Consider the following 20,289-nt stretch of genomic DNA (forward strand, 5'->3'; position numbering starts at 1 on the left):
CAAAAATATACCGCTTGTGAGAGTCAGGATCATACACGTGGCACATTTGAATGGGTTACTACGGACCCCACAACTGACATGTAGGTTCTCCGTTTACCCACACTGTTCTAGTCTAGTCTATCATTTTATTTTTAATTTTATTTTATTTTATTAATTATGAAAGAAACGTGTGACAATTTTTTGTATCTATATATTACATTGATCACCATAAGAAGATATTCAAGATTAAATTATGAATTGAGCCAACGAGTTCATTCGTATTTTGTACAGACAACAGAGTCCTACAGAAAAGAAATGGTATACTTGACAGCAACACAAATTTTCAATCAATGCAGAATGGACTTTGAATCCACCAAGCACTAAAAAAGAAAAGCAGCAAATACAAAAGAAAATGAGACCAGACCATACACGATCTTGAGAATACAAGGAATGCCAACAACTCATGTTTGTGACTACTTCATCAACTTCAGTATTGTTAACAACCACCAGTGTTTATCTGAAAGTAGAGGGTCCAAAACATCAGTTTACAGACCTTGATATCTGTCGATGACGAAAAGCAACTACCTACCTTGCATATAGCCATCCCCCTGTTGGAACTGAATATCATAGTATAACGCAGAGGCACTTATTCTGCTTCATGTCATCTGATGCTTTTTTCTCTGTTTCACCAGTAGCAAAATTCAAACAACAAACATTTTGTTCAGAGACAGCGACACAACAAAAAAGAACGTAAAACACAGAATGGAAATTGGCAAAGGAAATGAATCAAACATCCTAAAGGCAATTTGATGTAAATACTGTTTTATATGGCGTCGATATGTTTAGTGAATCTAAGCTGACCTTTCTCCTGAGCTGGTGGTTGAACAACCACATGCATGGTCGTGACTCCTCCTGGAATATCACATAGTGGGCTTCTGCATTCAGCCACTGTTCTGTTGTTTTCCAATATTCTCCCAGCGCTGATTAACTTGACATCTTTTACTGTCCGCGGACCATTATCCTTCTCTATTACATAAGATATATGTCTCAGAAAACATGACTTGGAAACTTGTAATCAAGATTGAACCCAATACTTAACAAAAGACTATAGAAAGAAAATCAATAGCAGAAAATCTTTGATAACAGAGAGAAAGCGCACAACATTCAGGTAAACTATCTGAAAATATGAAAAAAGGATTTCAAGAAAAGAGCTCAAGTTTCTAATTGGTATAATACATATATTGGATCCTAAACTTGGCTTTAAATTTTAACTTTGACCTCCAACTTTCATAATGCACAAACGAGCACTTTAACTATCCAACTTTTAAATAAATAAATACATGAGTCGTACATGGCACAATGCACGTAGGACACCACGTAGGACAAAAAATGACATGTAGAATGACATGTAGGACATATGTGTCTATTTGTTCAACTTTATACAAGTTTAAGCGTCTATTTGTGCACATCCAAAGTTGAAGGGCATAAATGGGATTTGAAGCCAAGTTAAATGGCACATTTATGTATTATGCCTTTCTCATTCAATATCTTTTTGTTTGCATTGCAGCTAATGCTTTCAGAGTCATCTCGAATGCTGAGAAAACATGATTTACTCGATACCTGCTCTGGTGAACTGTGCAAACCTTTAAGTTCAGTCAAGGAATTTGACATACTTAGCAACACGTGAATGTAATATGACATTCTGAAACACATGCACGAATATACCGCCATTGGAACTAGGTGCATTGAAAATGTTGGTTTAATTACAGGGACCTAATTAAACGACTTTTAATTAGATGTTGGTTTTTATTAAATGGACTAACACACATTCTTTAGGCTTCTCAATTTTCCTTTCTAAATACATGCTTAAAATTAGAAGTCCTATCAGAAAAAAGTGAATACCCAATAATTGAATAACACACAATGCATCAGCACATCTAAAAGTTGAAAGGTTTGATTAGCCAGAGCTTCATGTCATCTAAACACTATCAGAGTCTACTTTGTCGACTTTCTTAACCAATATCCCTTTAGAGGAAGACGCCTAAAACAATCTCAAGCGAAAGTCCACCACTATTTGATTGAAGCAGCAAAGCGCCTCAACTATCTGAATAACAATGTGCCAATTTTTTTTATCATTCAGAATCCCTACAAATTGTATACATATTACTTATCGGTAGAGAACTAAAGTGAAGGAACTATCCACAGAGCTATATTATCTAACAAAAGTAACAACTACAGATCATAGACTATGATAATCAAGGCAATTCTTGTCAATTTACTGAAAGCTCCAAAATATTAGAGCCTTAACAACCATGATTAGGGTTCTTAAAGCAATCAAGCCACCAACAGAAATCTAGGGTAATTGAAAATCTTACACACAATTTATCAGCTATTCAAGAACTAAACTAACCTCTGGGCCACTGAGCAAGGATGTTCTCCTTTAAGGTTGCTACGCTTGTAGCCGCAGAAAAACTCTTGGGCCCAATATCTGTTCCATCAATCAATCTAAACTTAATCTCCAGTTGATCTTGAGCTGCAGACATCCTTGTTCTAACTTACAAAACAAACCCAACACAAGGATCTTTTACTAGGATCTTCCTGTAACCTGTTCAGCCTTAATTAACACAATCACTGAAGCTCCCAAGACCAAAGAATTTAGTCTTTGGTTCTTGACACTTTATGGATCTCATCAAATTCCCAAATCCCAGCCTTAAATCTTCATAAAAAAAACAAAATATGAATTCATAATGAACTATCAGATATTAACACCGACAAAATATACATAAACCCACACAAAATCAGGTAAATAATTACACTTTCTTGAATTAGATTAGATTATCAAGAAAAGAGAGTCAAACTACAATTTAAACAACCCAAAAGAAAGAAATTCAAGAATCTTGAGTTAAAATTAACCAAGAAATCACAAATTTTAACAACCCCAAAAGTCAATAAAACATTAAAAATAAGTACTCAAACTGCAGACAAGAATCATCAAGTTACAATTCTACAAAAGAATGGATCTTTAAAACAAAAACAAAAAAAAAATTATCAAATGCTTACTGTTAAGAGAAACTGATCTGGAAACTGTCCACTTTTTACCGAACAAAGTAATTTCATATGATATTCCTCAAGACAGATAGAGCTACAAAACTAGTATAGGGAAGAAGAAAAGGAAAGGGTAGGTAATACGTGTAATGCATTAACAATAAAATAATATTAATAATTTTTATATTAAAAGGGGAAAAAAAGAAGATGAAGAAAAATCAAATTCGGCAATTTTCGGAGTTTTCAAAGTCTTGTTTTGCTCTCTCTACGTCTTCGCTTTGGTCAATAAAGTTAACTCTCTTCGGCTTCTCCTCCTCACTCTATGGAATTATCGATTTTTTTTTCTCCTCTCCTCACCTTTTTTTTTTTATAAATTTGGATTATTTGCGATAATTTAAAATTTGGATATATATATAGTATTTACGTATAAAAAAATTATGTTTTGTTAAAACGGTGTTTCAAGTCAAATAGAAGTAAATAAAGGTTTTTTCAAAAAATTTGAATAAGCCCTCGCCAATATTATTCTTCTATTTTGAGATTTTACTTTATGCATTTTAAAGGAAAGTTATTATGTGTACTTAATTATATATGAAAGGATATGGTCTTAAATAAATTAGTAATAAGAAGTTTCGATGTTACAATTCAAAATCAACTATTCAACATTTATAAAAGTTCAAATAATACTTGATAGATTAGTCGAGGTATGTCAATGTCAATAAAAATACATGTCATAATTACTGAAGACTTTAGACAATGTTAATTCTGGTTATTTGGTTGGGAACAAGTTATTGCAAAGTAATTTATTTTGAGATAAATTATTTCACTATGTATATAAGATAATTTAAATCATCACTAAAAAATAATGAGAGAAATAAATTAAGAATGATCTAATAGGTCCAACCAAATATAAGATAAAATTATCTTATATTTTATTTTGAGATTATTATATCTTATACATCACACCAACGACTTTTTTTTTTTCTCTCGGCCCTTCGTACCCTCCTAAATTATTTAAAATACATAAAAAGATTTGTATGATTTGAGCTGGAGACTGTTTCATTTTTAAGACCTTTCTTTTTTCTATTTTTTTTCTTAAGACCTTTCTTGACATAGGAATATTTATTTGTTGCTACTTTTTGTCCCTTTGAGTGCATTTTAAGGGATTCTTTAGTTTTTTTTAATATTGAAAGTTACGAAACAGGCTGGTATGATACACTTGTTTACTCAGCAAGATTTTGTTTTAACAATTTGTACTTTGACTTCACAGTTGTACTTATTTGAATCCCATAATTAAGAATAAAATGACTTGAGAAAGATCAAACATCAACAGAACAAAAATCACGTTAATAAAAAAGCAAAAACTGGAGAAATTTCTGGTAAAAATGAATCTGCACATATCATTGAATCATACAAAACAAGTAGCAAATGTAATAATCTACGGATTTATCCAACTATGTGATGCAAGTTTCATAGCCTACAACAGTCTAATATGATTGAATGAAGTAATGACAACAAAATTAACAAGGAAAAATGTTGGAAGAATGATCTCTGCAGCTAACAGGGCGCAGCGCCTAGCTTTTCTTCTCGCAAATTCACCAATTTGTATGACTGATGATGGCAATGATGAGCATTTCCTGCGATGCACTATCATTGCCTCTTAAGCTATAGTATAATAGAGAGTATAAGAGGCCAAAAATATTGTCCTTTGTCCAATCAATAGAATTATGTGACCAACTTCTATTTTACATATTGAAAGAATGAATCTTATGCCCATGCTTCTCTTTAAAGTATCAAATGTGGAAACCTGAATATATCCGGGCAATTGTCAGAATCTCCTTCTCATCAATTGGAGTTGTTGAACTTCCCTAGAACCAATCAAAAGTTTGCAAAGCCTGTGGGCTTTCAAAATTCTCCTGTGTTTTTACCTTGATGGAAAATCTGTAGACTACTCCAGTATGTGGCAATTACTGATAAAATCATTGGAGCTGTTAACGAACTTGGTCCAAAAAGGACGGAGATGCTCAAACCCTATCTCGAGCCAAGGTTTGGACTGCCCATTGTAATGAATCACGGCAGCCTTCTTCACATTGTCGATATTGGTCTTACTCTGATATCCCAAGCCAAGCATGTGCCACGAGGCGTCAATGGGGTGGACATGACCCTTGAATGCAATCAAAGCAGGAGGTAATGTTCCAAGCTTCCACATTGTCAAGTTCGACTTCAGATTCTACAACGATAAGCGAGTTTAACAATGTCAAAGTCAGAATCTAAAAATGCTAAATTTGTCACACAATCATCCTACACTAACATGTCCAAAAAAAAAAGCTAAATGAATAATAGGGTGGACGGACAGAAGAGACAAACACAAACAGGAATGACAGAAAAATCATAACACTGGCAAGATCCAAAATGCAAACACACAGCTGCTAGAATTTAGATAAACCAATTGTTTCCCCAAATAATCACAAAGCATAAGATTGAGTACCTCTTTAAGCCATGCATGATAGGTATTTGTAATATTCGTTTTCCTCCATGCCCGTAAATCGAAGATATTCATCCCATAAGCCCATGCACAGTTTTCCGGATTCAAGTTCTTTGCTATTAGTGGATGAGAAAAGTTGAAGTAATTTCTGAATCGCTTAGACATCACCCACTCATCTTCACCTTTACAAGTCTCAACTGCTCCATTGACCTTACCACTAAGGTCGATGTCCCACAATGGAGATAAATCTCTCTGAATTACAATATCATCGTCTAAGAAAACCACTTTGTCAAGGTTTGGGAAGAGCTGCAAATAAAACGACAACACAGAAATCTCAGATTGCTATTTGAAATGTGCATATCTACATAAATGCACGACCAGAGAGTGAATCACATACAAGTATCATCAACAACAATAACATACCCAGTGTAATCCCACAAGTGGGCTCCGGGATTACATACAAGTATCGAAGAGGGAAATATTACAAAGTGAAATCTATACTAAAACCTAAATCCTAGCAAGTAGAAGAAAGGAAAAGCAAAAATTATTGCTGCGTTGAACTCTTCTGAAAAGAAAGGAGCGCCTGGTGATGCAAATTTGGAGCTAAATTATCAGAACAAGAAGAAAAGCATAAACCAAAGTCTGATTATAACTGTACTTCACCCTCCATAAAGTTCTTTAAAATATCCGTGGTGTCCGGGCCAACTTGCACGCAGCTCGACTATGGGATACCTACTTCATTCTCCATACAGTAATTTGAGAACTAAATTTTCAGATCTGGGGTACCAAGGTCTCATTATACTGTTTCAATGTGGGAAAGATGATATTGAAACTTTGACTAGCCGCTGCGGTGCAAGACAGTATATAGAAGAGTCTGTTATTCCATCTTACGGACATGCATGCATAATGTTAATGATCTCTGGAGCACAAAAATCTTACAGTTTAGCAAAATGAAGAAATAATGTCTGCATAAACATTACTCATCCTATAGGGTATGCTTATGTGTCTTCAGAACACTTTCAACAAGAAGTCGCAAATGTTGGATAAGATTGGCTAAACTTCGTCGCATGAAAGTTTTGATTAACTTAGCTTAGGTTCAGATAAATAATGCCAATAATGTTCACTGAACCAGGATGTATGCATCTGAATCTATCCAAAACTCCTCACTCGCATGCTTAAACCTACCGTTGACTCTATTTTATATATTGGAAACTTTTTCTCGCAGAGTATTATTTCAATGTCCAGCTGTCTGTAAAGGAGGAAGGGAAGTCCAAAAGTCATTGGAATTCAACCCTCCAAAATTTTGCTTCAAAGAAACAGAAGACGGTTTACAAGATATGAGAACGTGGTACCTCTGGCAAATATATGCGAAGATGATTCAGCAAAGAGATATACTTTGGACTTCTAGCCTGCAACTTGGATGCAAAAGATCGCGGAGTTGTATCACTGAGATTGGCACCTGTAACATGATTTCCATGGTAGTATTTACGAATAACATTATGGCTCTCGACTGCTTCAAGCACAGGAACATTTTCTCTAGTCAACCAGTCAAACTGATGAACACCTTTAACCTCCACAAGAGCTGGAGTGACAGGATTCAGAGCAAACCATGAGTGCATGCCTGCATACGTTTTCTTGTCGGTGATGACATGGAAAACAATCTTTTCAGGCTTCAGAGTTGACTGCACAGCAGAATTGACCACAACTGAGGCAGCCAGGATGTTGTCAGTGGCCACTACAAAGTGTTGCAATGAATTGTCAGATAGCAGAGGGAGTAGCTCTGGTGAAGGCAACTGTCTGCGTGCATGAGCATTCGTGGAGTACTCATCAGTCAACCGCAGCGAAAGACAATGAATGCCTTTGGGAATTGCACTTGCAGCAAAGTGTTTATTTGTCAGCTCTGCAAACTTTGATTCCCTAATCTCTCTTTCAGATTTCTCCATCTGCAAAATAGCAAAATCAACATGAAGTTCAGCTGAGGACAATATCTTTCTGTGTCTGTGCGCAATCAAAACCAATGTGGGGGTCAGTAAGTAACTCAACAACCCTGGGCAAATGGTAGAAAGTCCAAGGGAAAGGCAAGAACAAATAAGGCTAATACATGCACTACTAAAAAGGCTAGAAAAGAATGACATGCACATACCATTCCCTTTAAAACCAAAGCAAATTCTTTTGCGCTGTACTTGTTGTTTTTCATTTCAGCAACAAGTTGACTAAAGGACTCTGGGAGCTTCAGGCCATCAGGCACTTCTTCAGTGTTCACTTGATTGAGGAGCTTAACAAAATCCTTGACCAGCTTCTGCCAAAACAGCAATAGACAAACAACGGCATAGACTTGGGTTAGAAAAGGAATTCCATGTAAAAGTTTACACAAGATTGGAGAGAAATGACAATAAGAGAATGTAGAACGAAGCTTACTTACCCCTGTATCATCAGTTCGTCCTAAAAGTGATGGTCCTAATCGTCTACCTAAACAATCTGAAACCGAGGAGAAGAAAATGAAATTAAAGTTTAGCAAAAAAAAAGGATAATAATGATGAAAGGTATCCCTCATATCCAACAACATTCTAAAGTAAAATGGGTGACAAAAGGTAATGCCAACTAGAAGCATCACAACCAGGACCAACACCACCGGACCAAACAAGCTTCTTGGCATATTAATACTTCAAAAGAATTTCCATCCATAAAGCAAAAAAGGGTCCCACCAAGGAAGCTTCCTTTTCATCCCACGGAATTTTAAAAAAAGCATTTGAAGGCATCCAAAAACAACTAAGAGATGTGATCGGTGCACGTGATTCCCAAAGAACTTGTGACTAAAGATAGCTTAATGCAACACACATAAGAAATGAACAACGTCAACTGGACTCAAGTATGTCAATTGGGAGTTTGTTGCATACTTAAGATAAGTAGTAGAGTAAGCAGCAAACATGAGAAGCAGTTACTAAATACCATTCATGCAGATCTCCAGAAACAACACTATGCAACCCCCACCTCCACAAAAGCAATGCACTCAGACATCTATCATTTGAATTTAATCACATTTGATTCCTAAAGTGGAAGACAAACGCATTAACAATTTCTTAATTTGAATGGTGGAGCAGCATAGAGTAAAAATTTTTAAAAAAGTAAAGTATACCCAAAAAAACAAACCATAAACCATTTACCACTCTATTGCTTGTTTCCTTTTTTGTGTTTGTCATCAAATTCAAATCCTTGGGACAAGTTATTGAAAGACAAATAAGTTTAAGCCTTAACTTTCCCGTAATTCCACACAATCCTAAGATACAAAAACGCCTCCAATGGCATTTCTAGCTACAGTGGAAAACAATCATTTCCAATTCAACTCAAACAACATTTTAGAAATTCTGAAAACAAACTACCAACATTGCCACATCAAATATGCATAGATTCACATCAGGATCTAGGAAGATTAATCAAATGAAAAATCCGATAGAAGAAAACTTACCAATGGAAGAGCACTTGTTGACACCTTCAAGGGTAACAACAGCAGTGAGAATGAATACAAAGGGCAAAAAGAAAGCTAGAATAAGTATGGTATGAAAAACATTTCGGTAGGAAAAGTGGCGAGCTGCGACTTTGATCTTCATCAAATCACCATATCCTCCATTGCTACTGCTCGATATCGTTACACTTCTCATACTAGGTGAGAAGTGCAGCTGCATCTTCCTCCACCCAATCCCAATCCCAATTCCAATCCACCACAACTCTATATGACAACACACCGCCGACTACGACGCCACAATGTCCTGCTGGATTAATATTATTACTATTCTCTTCAGAAATTTTTGAACAATCCAAATATATTCTACTTCTCACCATCAGATCCAACAACAATACAATCAAATGATATAGAAACTGGTCCCTTCCGAGACCAATGCATTTGTATATCAAATCAAAATCCCCCAAACCCCCAAACAAACAACAATATAAACAACATCCACAAACACAATGAATCTGAATGAAGATTTTCTCAAATCAAATTTGAATCCAACAGAAATATATTCAGAGGATTTGCTATTTTCTTCCTAAGATCGGAAGATTGAATGTAGAGAGAGAGAAAAAAGCTTTTACTACTACGTGTTTGTTTTTTTTTTTGGTTTTTGTTTTTTTCTACTTTGAATTTTGATTATTGGTATAATTAATATTACTCCAAATAATCAGCTAAAATTAATGACTCGAATTAATATTGGTAATTGCGTGTATATTTTGAGTCAAAACCGTGTGGGCATTGGGGAATATGTTGAGCTGTCTTAATAGAATAGAAGCTAAATTTATATACTTGTACTTAAATTAAGGGATTACAATTACTTGTCTCTTTTTGGTATAAATATGAAAGTATTTTAATTATTTATTTATTTGAAATATTTTTTTGTTCCACCTGGTATTATCCAATGCTGGTGCATTTCAATTAAATTCGTATGTAAATTGTTTTGATTTTGTTAAATCACATATGGATGGTGGTGGATACTTAATTAAATTCATATTTTATTTTTAGGAATAGCATTTTTTGTTATTTTTATTTGTCTAATATTATTTTTTTTATTTGTCTCATTTTACTAGTCATTTTTGACAAATAAAGAAAAAGTAATTTTTTTTACCTATTATATTCTTAATTTATTTAAAGAGTTAATGTTTTTGAAAAAAAAATAGAGCATCTTTAATGATAATATTGATTTCGTAATTCTATCAATTAATATGGATAACATGATAGATTCACTTTGTTAATTATCCCATCGTTAATACTCCCTCCATCCGGAATTTTTTTTCATTTTGCGTTTTTTGAAAGTCAATTTGACTAATTTTTAAAGTTAAATTAGATCAAATTAATTCAATATTTAAAATTAAAAAAAAATAGATATTCTAGAACTATTTGAAAACTACTATAAATTACAATTTTTTGTATATTAATATGATGAAAAAATATATCTTAAAATGTTAGTCAAAATTTTTGTAGTTTGACTCTAAAAATAGAAACCATGACAAACAATACCGGACGGAAAAAATATGAGAAAAGGCTTATAAATATCTTTATTCCACTATTTGGTCTAAAAATATTTTTAACCTGTTTTTTTGGCTCGAGAATATCATTAATTTATTGAAAATGACTCAAAAATACTCTCTTACACCTATTGATCTAAATATACTCTCAATCTTTATGTTTGGTTCAAAAACACCTCTTCTTCTATCTTTTAATTTAAAAATATCATCCATCTAAATTTAATTTGATTGAATTTTTTTACTTATTGTAAAAGACAAATTTTATTTATTCAAAATCAAAATTTTGTTTCTTCTAACATAATAACTATTAGTAATAATTGGGGACATTACCATAATTAGAAGCGAGCATAATAAGATATAACAAATTATGCGATGCATTATCATTATTATATTATTTCTAACTTTTTTTGCTAAATATGATTAATATGTTTAAAAGTATTTCTAGACCAAAAGATTGAAATAAAGTTACTTATGAATTTTTTCTCGTAGATGAGAGATATTTATGAGCCTTTTTTCTTTTATGAATAGATATGTCAAGTCAAAAGTTTACAAATAAATAAAAATAGAATAAATATTTTCTTCTTTATTTATTTGCGAGATAAGTGTTAAAAATACAACTAAAATATACATTTATTTTTAATTTTAAAACATTGAAAATGTGAGTTTCCTACATAGATTATCACTTTTTAGTTTGAAAAATACGTTTTTCTTTTTTAATCACTTTTATCATGATGTGTGCAATACACTCTCTTTATTTAGAAAAATTATCACATCACATAGACAAAACATTCAACCTTGACAAAAATTAAATAAATCATTAATATTTTAGAAAATAAAAATAAAAATATTTCTATTATAAACTAATGTGAAATATTTTTCTTATCCTAATCCATCATTTCCTATTACCTCCCCCGACCATTTTTTTTAGTTTTTTTTTTAAATTTTCTTTACTCCTCCAAATATTAATTAAGATATTATTTTATTTTTAAAAAATTAATTCTATCCACCGTACCTAACCCTAATTTTTCACATTTTGTACTTTAATCTGGATCCATACTAATTATTCCATCACCATTTACGTTGATAATTGCAAAGATTTACTAAATATTAGTTATTAAAGTCCGTAAAAAGTATTATATAGCAAGTAAATTTTGCTTCCTCTTTTGTTTTGTTTAGACAGTTGTGCTGGGGCCTACTAACTTTTCCATTAGCAGTACTCTTTAGTACTTATAAGAGTACTTAGGACTCGTTTTAGTTGATTAATAAAAAGTGAAATATTCAAAGAGATTAAAGTTTTATATTTTAATAAATTTATTTTTGAATATTTCATCAAATATATGTTATCTTAATCCCCTTCTCAAACAAAATAAATTACTTCCCCAATTTTAAAAAGAATTACTCAATTCTTTTGTTAGTTTGTTTCTGAAAGATTTCTTTTTGGCAACACTTTAATTTTAATTTTCAATGTGACATATTTTAAGCCACCAAATTTAAGGTTATTTTAGTATATTTGACATAACTTTTATTTAAAATCACAAAATTAAAAATCTTCTTTTATTTCTTAAACTCCACTACAAATTAAATTAATAGTTACCGTTTGATTTATTTTTGTTCCAAGCAAACTGTTTGTCAGTCCCTCTCTCGCTCGCTTCCTTTGCTCGCCTCTATCGCTTTATACAATAGAATTGTTAAATTGTGTTTCTAGTTGTATAAAACGAGAGAAAATTGTATATACACATGTAAACACATATATCTCTGTCTTATACACTTATAATTATACAATAAAAGTACTTACCTGCTCAAGTCTCTTTTGTCTTTCTCTCTTTCTCGTTTTATTCAAATTCAAATGGTATATAATTTATCTCTTTCTCTTTTTATATAATTCGATTCAATTGTATATTCCCTGCTCAAGTGTCTTTTGCCTTTCTCCCTTTCTCGTTTCATACAAATTCAAACTGTATATAATCGTCCTATACACTTATAATTATACAATTCGTTTTATACAATTTCCTGACCAAGTCTTTTTTTCGTTTTATACAAGTCGCTTCAATTGTATATGTATAACAAATTATACATTTATATATAAGCTATTGAGTGTAATTATGCAAACTTTACTATAACATACAAATATAAATTTTTATTTGCTATATACGAAAATTATCCTTTTTTTCATTGAGAGAATAATTAATTTTAAGATAATTTAATTTGCAAACTAAACAAATCCTTAAGATATTGCATGATTACTCTGAGATGGCCACATGCATACTTTTTCGCTTTTTTCATGTGGATCTGAAAATATATACCCAGAGAAAATGATTGGACCATATTCTACATCGAGTATGTGCCAATTTATATTCCTTTTATTTTTCAAAAATATTTACTTTCTAATTGACGCAAAAACTAAAAGGAGATTTTTTCCGAGTCCTTAATTATTTTTTTATTTTTCCTTTTATAGTTAGTCATAACTATTTCTCTATTTTATAAATTAAGAAAAAATATTTTTTTTATCTATTAACTCCCAATTTATTATTTTGACAAAAATAGAAATTATTGAAAATCTTAAATTTTAATACATCCACTTCATAATTAATAAGAGTAATATAATATACTCAGTAATAAATATGTTAATTTAAAAATAGACAAACAATTAGGGACATAAGAGTATTTGTCTTTTATTGACATATATACTACAATAATTCTTTTATGTTAATTGGTTCCGCATATTTTGAATTGACATACACTTTTTAAAAAATTAAATTTTATGATTTTTAAAAATATATTAAATTTATAAAAAGGATATTTGATTATTTTATATGTAGAAATTTAAAAATAAATAATTGTGTAAAAGAAAAAGTGTTAACAAAGTAAAATTAAAAATATGTCAGGTTTTAAATGTTGGAGGAAATTAGTTGTGTAAGGCACGATTCAATTTTTGTGTCGGCGCCAATGCTTATGTCAATAATGCAATTTAAGCGGCAGGGGTAAATTGGACTTTGTACTAAAAACAGTTAACTTATTGTTATTTGGATTGAAAAATTTTATTAATTTAATTGGTTGATTAATTTGAACTTTCATTTTATTCTTAAGATTTAATTTTTCGCATTATAATTCTTGTCTTTTTAAAAGAAAAAACTTTTGAAAATTAGCTAACTGACCAAGATTTTAAGAATTGGCTAACACACAAATTGTAATTGATTTTTTTTTTCAAAAAAGGGCTACATATAAATATGAACGAAGAATATGCCGAACTAATTCGTCTACGGTCTATGTGTAATCGTTGGTTAAGTTGTTTCAATTATATATGTAAAAGAAATTTGATTTTAATAAAAGGGAAAAGATTCAGATATGTTGTTGAATTTTCATAATAAGTTCATCATCATTAGTTAAAAGTTTGGCTCATTTATGTCATCACCGTTTAAGAAAAGACTTATTCATGCGATATATTTTTTTATGGTGGTTTTGCAAAAACATTTTTGACATGTGACCAATTATAAGTCGGCCACGTCATCAATTTTTTTAATAAAAAAATTCAAAAAAAATAATTAACTCAATTTTCATTCAGAATTTTGATTTTTTTTATTTAAAAACTGATAACTTGGCCAATTATAATTCGTTCACGTCATCAAATTATTTAATTAAAAAAAATCAATTCAATTTTTGTTCAGAATTATGATTTTTTTTTATTAAAAAATTGATGACGTGACCGAATCATAATTTACCACGTGTCAAAGTGATTTTACAAAACCACTGTTAAAAAACAATAGCAAAATAATAACATAAATGAGCTTTTTCTTGAACAATAATGATATAAATGAGCCAAATCTTAAAGTTGAATGACATATTTGAGTCTTTTTTCATAATAAAAAGACATAAAAGGCACAAACAACTGTACAAATCCTAAAATTTGCAAAGAATTTGCATGCAGAAACATCACCAAAATTAAAAATAAAAAATCATTAGGTAGTATAAGAGCAAGTTTCTTCTAAAATAGTAAAGTAATTAAACAGTAAAATTCAATCCAAGAGTTTAAAACGCTAAATCTACATCTAACCTCAAAATAATCTTGTTGCATGGTTGATGAGATTAGTCGGAGTTTCAACTTCCAATACAGACGAGCATTACGATTTTTTTTTCAATGGGAATAGGCTTTCCGCATAAGTATAAATGCCTTTGTCAACACAATTCTTCACTCTATATAACGAAGTTTTCAAATATTTCCAGGTATTTTTTCTAACATCATGACAATAACAGGATCGAGATCTAGCCAAATCGTCCAATCTGATCAAGAAAATTAAAACATCACCATCACAACAATTGTAGATCTGATAAGTACCAACATTCTTCATGTTTGAAGGAAAGCGAATGATATGTCTCAGCCATTTCCCTTTTTGCGGGTCTCCTAAAACTCGCAAATTCACCGTCTCAGACGAACCGCTCCACCATAGGGCTAATTTATCCTCCACTTCTATCATCTCGTAATAATTACAAGTCCAGTATAATGCACCACTCCACAATGGAATAAATTTGAAATTTTCGGTTTTAAGATCGAATGCAATTAGGAATTTACTCCCCGGATTCAATATATAGATACAAAGTTTCTTTGCTCGTGATTTATAATCCACTCGATTAACCTCTCTCCAAGATTTATCTATTCCTATAGTGAAAACCCAATTTATCGTGCACTCACTTGTAAACCTAAATGTCATCAAAACCTTATACTTTTTTTCTTCTGGTTCATAACCAAGTGTATATGAACATCCACCGTTTAGTAAAAGATAAGATTCACTTCTCAAGTTACGAAGATAATGTAATTTCTTCACTCGGGGAAGAACTATCGTTTGTCTTGTACCGGGATTGAAAATTCTAACGGATTCGAATTTTTCAACCCAAAAGCAGAATAAGCCATTATCGTACGATAATTTGTCGTACGGAAAATCAAAATCACATCTAGATATGTTTCTTCCCTCTATGCTATAAAATCCATCCAATTCTTGTACAAAAAATTTGACTTGAGCAAGGCCAATAGTTTTAGAGCGTTGTTCATGAATATCCATAAAATACGTTTCTGATATCAAAAAATTAAAATTTTTCGAAACACACTTAAATCACATTAAAGACTTAACAGGAAGTCTTGAAAATAGATCGATTGTGATATCATCCGAAAAAATTGTAGGGTTTGATGGACTAGCTTTCATCTTCTTCGCCGCCATGCTGGATAAATCTTAATGTTGGTATTTTTTTTGTAAAAAGAACTATTTATATGATAAAAAAACAGGAAAATTTGATACCAACAAGGAAAAAATAAAGTAGAAACCTACTCGTACTAAAAAACAAAAAGAAAAATTGAATTATGTTTAAATAAATAATTGGAAAATTTAATTTTATAAATAACAAATGTAATAAGGTTTATAACTATTGTTAATGTGCTCGATAGTTATAGTTCTGACTGATATGGAAATTTTGATTTGTATATTATGTTAGCAAACATATAAATAAAAAAAAAATATATATATATATATATATACAAATTTTATATTTACACATCTATAAATTTTTTAAAACTCTTTTGTATATTTCACTTCCTAATATATAAACGAGAAATTTGATGTAAAGGAAAAGTAAAGGAAACTAGAAGAAACCTATTCGTACTAGGAAAAAAAATCTTGAATTTCTTTTAAAATAAAACATGAATCCACTTGTTATCAAACAAATGACTACTATACAAATTATTTTGTCGTATAAGCTTTTATCATTAAAAATAATATATATTTTCGATTTAGTTTAAATTAAAATTGTTAAATTATTTAATTTGGCATAAATATATATTTCTATTACTAGGGGAGTCTAAATTAATTTATTTAGTAATTCATAAGTTAATATAAATAAAATAAATAAAAAATTTAACACAAATATAAAATTTAGAAAAAAAGCTAATAAAATCGTCTAAACCTGTGATCCACTTAACTGCGCTATTTTAAACCAAAGATTCCTAACATGGAAGTTCCTTTTGAATCACTCCAACTAGCATAGTAACATGCGGGACCTGCTAACGATATCTTCAATCCAAACATTAAATTTTACATAAAATTTGGTGTCAATATTAAATTTGATGTAATCAATTTCAATCACTGCATTAAATTTTGTACCAATTTTTTTTATTTCTTCATTATTATTTCTTATTTTAATTTTATTTTTTATGTCATAAACAAATTCTTTTTAAAATAATCATCATATTAACTCATATTATTTTATTTTGTAATCGTTTAATATAAAATTATTTTATACCATAAATTTTTAAATAATATAAATTGCTAGAAATTTTATACATTATACATAATGATGGATGATACAAATAAAAGTGAAATCATTAACGAAATACAATTAAATAAGCATTACATAAATGTAAAAATTATTTTAAATTCTATATGAATATTCAACTTTCAAGATCACTACGGTGCTTCCCATAAATGTCCTATTGCAGTTTATATGATTTGTAGTAAAATTAACATAAATTTATTTTTTAAAAAAAGTCATATATAGAAAAATTAATTTATAAAAAAGCTAAATTTTATATCTAAAATTAATATTATAAAAATATTATATAAAAATAATTAAATATACAAGAGATTTAATTAAAACATACAATGTATAAAATGTATAATTAAAAATTTCTATAATAAAATAACATTATAATATTTAAAAAAATTATTTGATCTGATCAATAGTGTTACGCCAAATTTCACACCACCAATTTTAATGTAAAAATTGGTATGACTTGAACTTAGAACACTAAATTTTATACCAAATATAAAATTTAGTGTTAAATTGGAGATGATCTAACGAAAACAATTGGACCAAACATACCATATTCTATATCGAGTATGTGCCAATATGTGTTCCTTTTATTTTCACAAACATTACACTCCTATTTACTTTCTTATTAAGCAAAAACTAAAAAGAGATTTCTACTGGTATTTTTCTTCTTGTTGTATTAGCATGTATACTACTCTTTTCGTCTATTATTATTTGTGATGATTTCTATTTTTAGAGTCAAGTTATAAAAAATTTGACTAATATTGTAAGATATATTTTTCATCATATTGATATACAAAAGATTGCATTTATAGTACTTTTTATATAATTTTTAAATATTTTTAAAATTTTTGTTTAAAATATTGAATTAATGTAATCTAATTTAACTTTGAAAATTAGTCAAATTGACTTTCGCAAAATGCAATATGACAAATAAAGTGGACGGAGAAAATAATTCTTTTATTTTAATTTGTTAAATATATTTAAACCTGACATATCATTTAAATTTTTTAAAATTTTATAATTTTAATTTAATGATATGTTAAATTTATTAAAATAATTTTTGATATTGCAGTTTAAAATTATAAACATTTCGAAATTTAAAAATAAATAATCATTTTAAAAAAAACTGCTTTAAACAAATTAAAATTAAAAATAAGTCAAATAAATTAAAACGGAGGTTCTAAACGTTTGGAGGAGAATGAATCGTGCAAGGCACTATCAGCATTAATATGATGACTTCTTTTTAGTGATTCAATTTTGGTGTCGGCGCGAATGCTCATGTCAATAATGCAATTTAAGCGTCAGGGGTAAATTGGACCTTTTATTTACTATTTCAATGAGAAAAAATATTTGTAGGAAAAATAATTATTTATATGACATGTTTAAATTTGATATATCGTAAATAAAGAATTCTTGAGATTACTTTTTACTATTATTTGGTCCGAAAATTTTAGTAGTTTAGTTGGCTGATTGTTTTCTGATGGAAAATATTATTTTTTATATTTTTTATATGTCATTTTCTTTTATATATAGTTGAATTACAATATTTATCGTTATATTTATCGTTTTATAAAATTTATGCATAAATAATTATATTTTGCATATTATATTTTTGATAGAGTAGTTAATTAACTTTGAAAATGTATTCATTATTTATTATAAATATAACTTAAGAAAACATTAAATAAGGATAGCAGACTAAAGCTACATCATTTCTAAATACAAGGATAAAGTAAAAAAATGACATATAAAAACGGACGTAGGGAGTAATAGTTCAGTTGATTGACCTACTTGAACTTCTTCTATATCAGTTATTTGGCTAAAAAATCTTAATTGTTCAGTTTACTGACTAATCCGATCTTCTTTTTTGTTGATGAGGTTCAAGTTTCCATATTGTCATCCTTAATCTCAAACTTCTTCACTTTTAAGAGAAAAAAAAAGAAACTTTTAGCAATGTATATATAGTTTTATTTTATTTATAGATTAAATTGTTTTTATAATCTCCCTTTGTTAATATACTTTTAGTTACTTTATAGTTTTCAATGTTTAGATATATTATTTTAAATTATTTTGTATTCAGAAAGTTACAATTCCTTATAACGCTGTCGTGTTTCAGATCTACTTTGTAAATATTTTATTTTGTATTCGATTTGACTATACCCTTTTAATTTTATAAGTTTAACATAATGAACATTGTTACTTTAGGGGTGTTCGTGGTTCAATTTTGATCGTTATTAATCAAAATCAATATCAAATCAACGTAAATCGATTTTTAAATTTTTAAAACCAAACCAAATCAGATAAAAAAAAGAATCATTGGTTCGGTTTGGTTAGACTTTTTTTTTATTTCTTTCTGTTCAAAAGTAATAAATTTCTTATGGACATATACATCTTGATAGACAAAAACACTTCGTATATGAATAATTCACAAATAAGCTATTACACAAACAAAGTGATTCATTCAATGTACCAAGTTTTGGAAACTAAAAAAATTCATTGTCAATAACATAAAATTGGTTCAATATTCGGGAGATCTCAACATCTTATCAATAGACTTTTCAATAAAATTACACTTTAAAATATTGAGAAATTACTTTTAAAAAAACAATCAATATTTCATAGTCAGACTTAACCCATTTTCATTTTCTTTAGCTTGAGCTTTAAAAATAATCAACATTTTATCAAAGTGTGTTCTTTAAAATAATGAATATTAAGGGGCTTAGATTTAATGTTTTAATAATTGGGCTAAAGTTTGCGTGTTGGGCTTTAGAATGTAGTAAAATGGGTAAATCACATAAATGTACCATATTAAAAAAAATATTTACCATTTATGTCAACATAATTTTTCTAACTAAATATAATAATTTTTAAGAATTAAAAAATTGTACTGTTAATCTCTATGCGTTTTTTCTCTTCCTCCTCTTTTTTTCTTCTTTCTGTGTCAATCTCTCTTTCTCCTCTCTTTTTTTATTTCTTTTTAATTTTCATCTAAATAATTATTTTAAATTACTTTTTCTCATATTTTCCTATTTTTATTCAAAAACACGACAAGAAAAGGAATAGAAAAAAACAAAATTTTTTGTACAATATGATGTTCTCAAATAGAATGTGACAACCCCCTCGGGATCCACATACTCAGGTATTGTCTCTGCCATGGGCGGCCATTCGCTCTGTTAATCCCCTCTTATTGGCTCGCAGCCTCAAGGGAGAATCGAACCCGTGACCTATGGCTCCTTTACATCCCTCCCAAGGAGATCGCCTCTTACCAATTGATCTGCAGCTCAATTGGTAAGAGGCGATCTCCTTGGGAGGGATGTAAAGGAGCCATAGGTCACGGGTTCGATTCTCCCTTGAGGCTGCGAGCCAATAAGAGGGGATTAACAGAGCGAATGGCCGCCCATGGCAGAGACAATACCTGAGTATGTGGATCCCGAGGGGGTTGTCACATT

General features: G+C 29.9%; 2 protein-coding genes across 2 annotated transcripts; both read right to left on the reverse strand.

Annotated features, from left to right (window-relative positions):
• Positions 1–198: 198 nt before the first annotated feature.
• On the reverse strand, positions 199–3,410 carry LOC107009716 (membrane-anchored ubiquitin-fold protein 2). Its single transcript, XM_015209073.2, has 5 exons — positions 3,040–3,410; positions 2,390–2,695; positions 841–1,005; positions 569–659; positions 199–496 (listed from the first exon to the last, which is right to left on the reverse strand). Exons 2-4 carry the CDS (start codon positions 2,520–2,522, stop codon positions 604–606), a joined length of 354 nt encoding a protein of 117 aa, XP_015064559.1. The 5' UTR covers positions 2,523–2,695; positions 3,040–3,410; the 3' UTR covers positions 199–496; positions 569–603.
• Positions 3,411–4,386: 976 nt separating this feature from the next.
• LOC107009684 (probable galacturonosyltransferase 14) lies at positions 4,387–9,656 on the reverse strand. The gene is made up of 6 exons (XM_015209028.2): positions 8,973–9,656; positions 7,929–7,984; positions 7,650–7,805; positions 6,859–7,449; positions 5,510–5,812; positions 4,387–5,251 (listed from the first exon to the last, which is right to left on the reverse strand). The coding sequence occupies exons 1-6, from the start codon at positions 9,187–9,189 to the stop codon at positions 4,970–4,972; spliced, it is 1,605 nt and encodes a 534-aa protein (XP_015064514.1). The 5' UTR covers positions 9,190–9,656; the 3' UTR covers positions 4,387–4,969.
• Between the last annotated feature and the right edge of the window lie 10,633 nt (positions 9,657–20,289).

Source organism: Solanum pennellii, chromosome 2 (genome assembly GCF_001406875.1).
Source record: "Solanum pennellii chromosome 2, SPENNV200".
NCBI lineage: Eukaryota > Viridiplantae > Streptophyta > Magnoliopsida > Solanales > Solanaceae > Solanum > Solanum pennellii.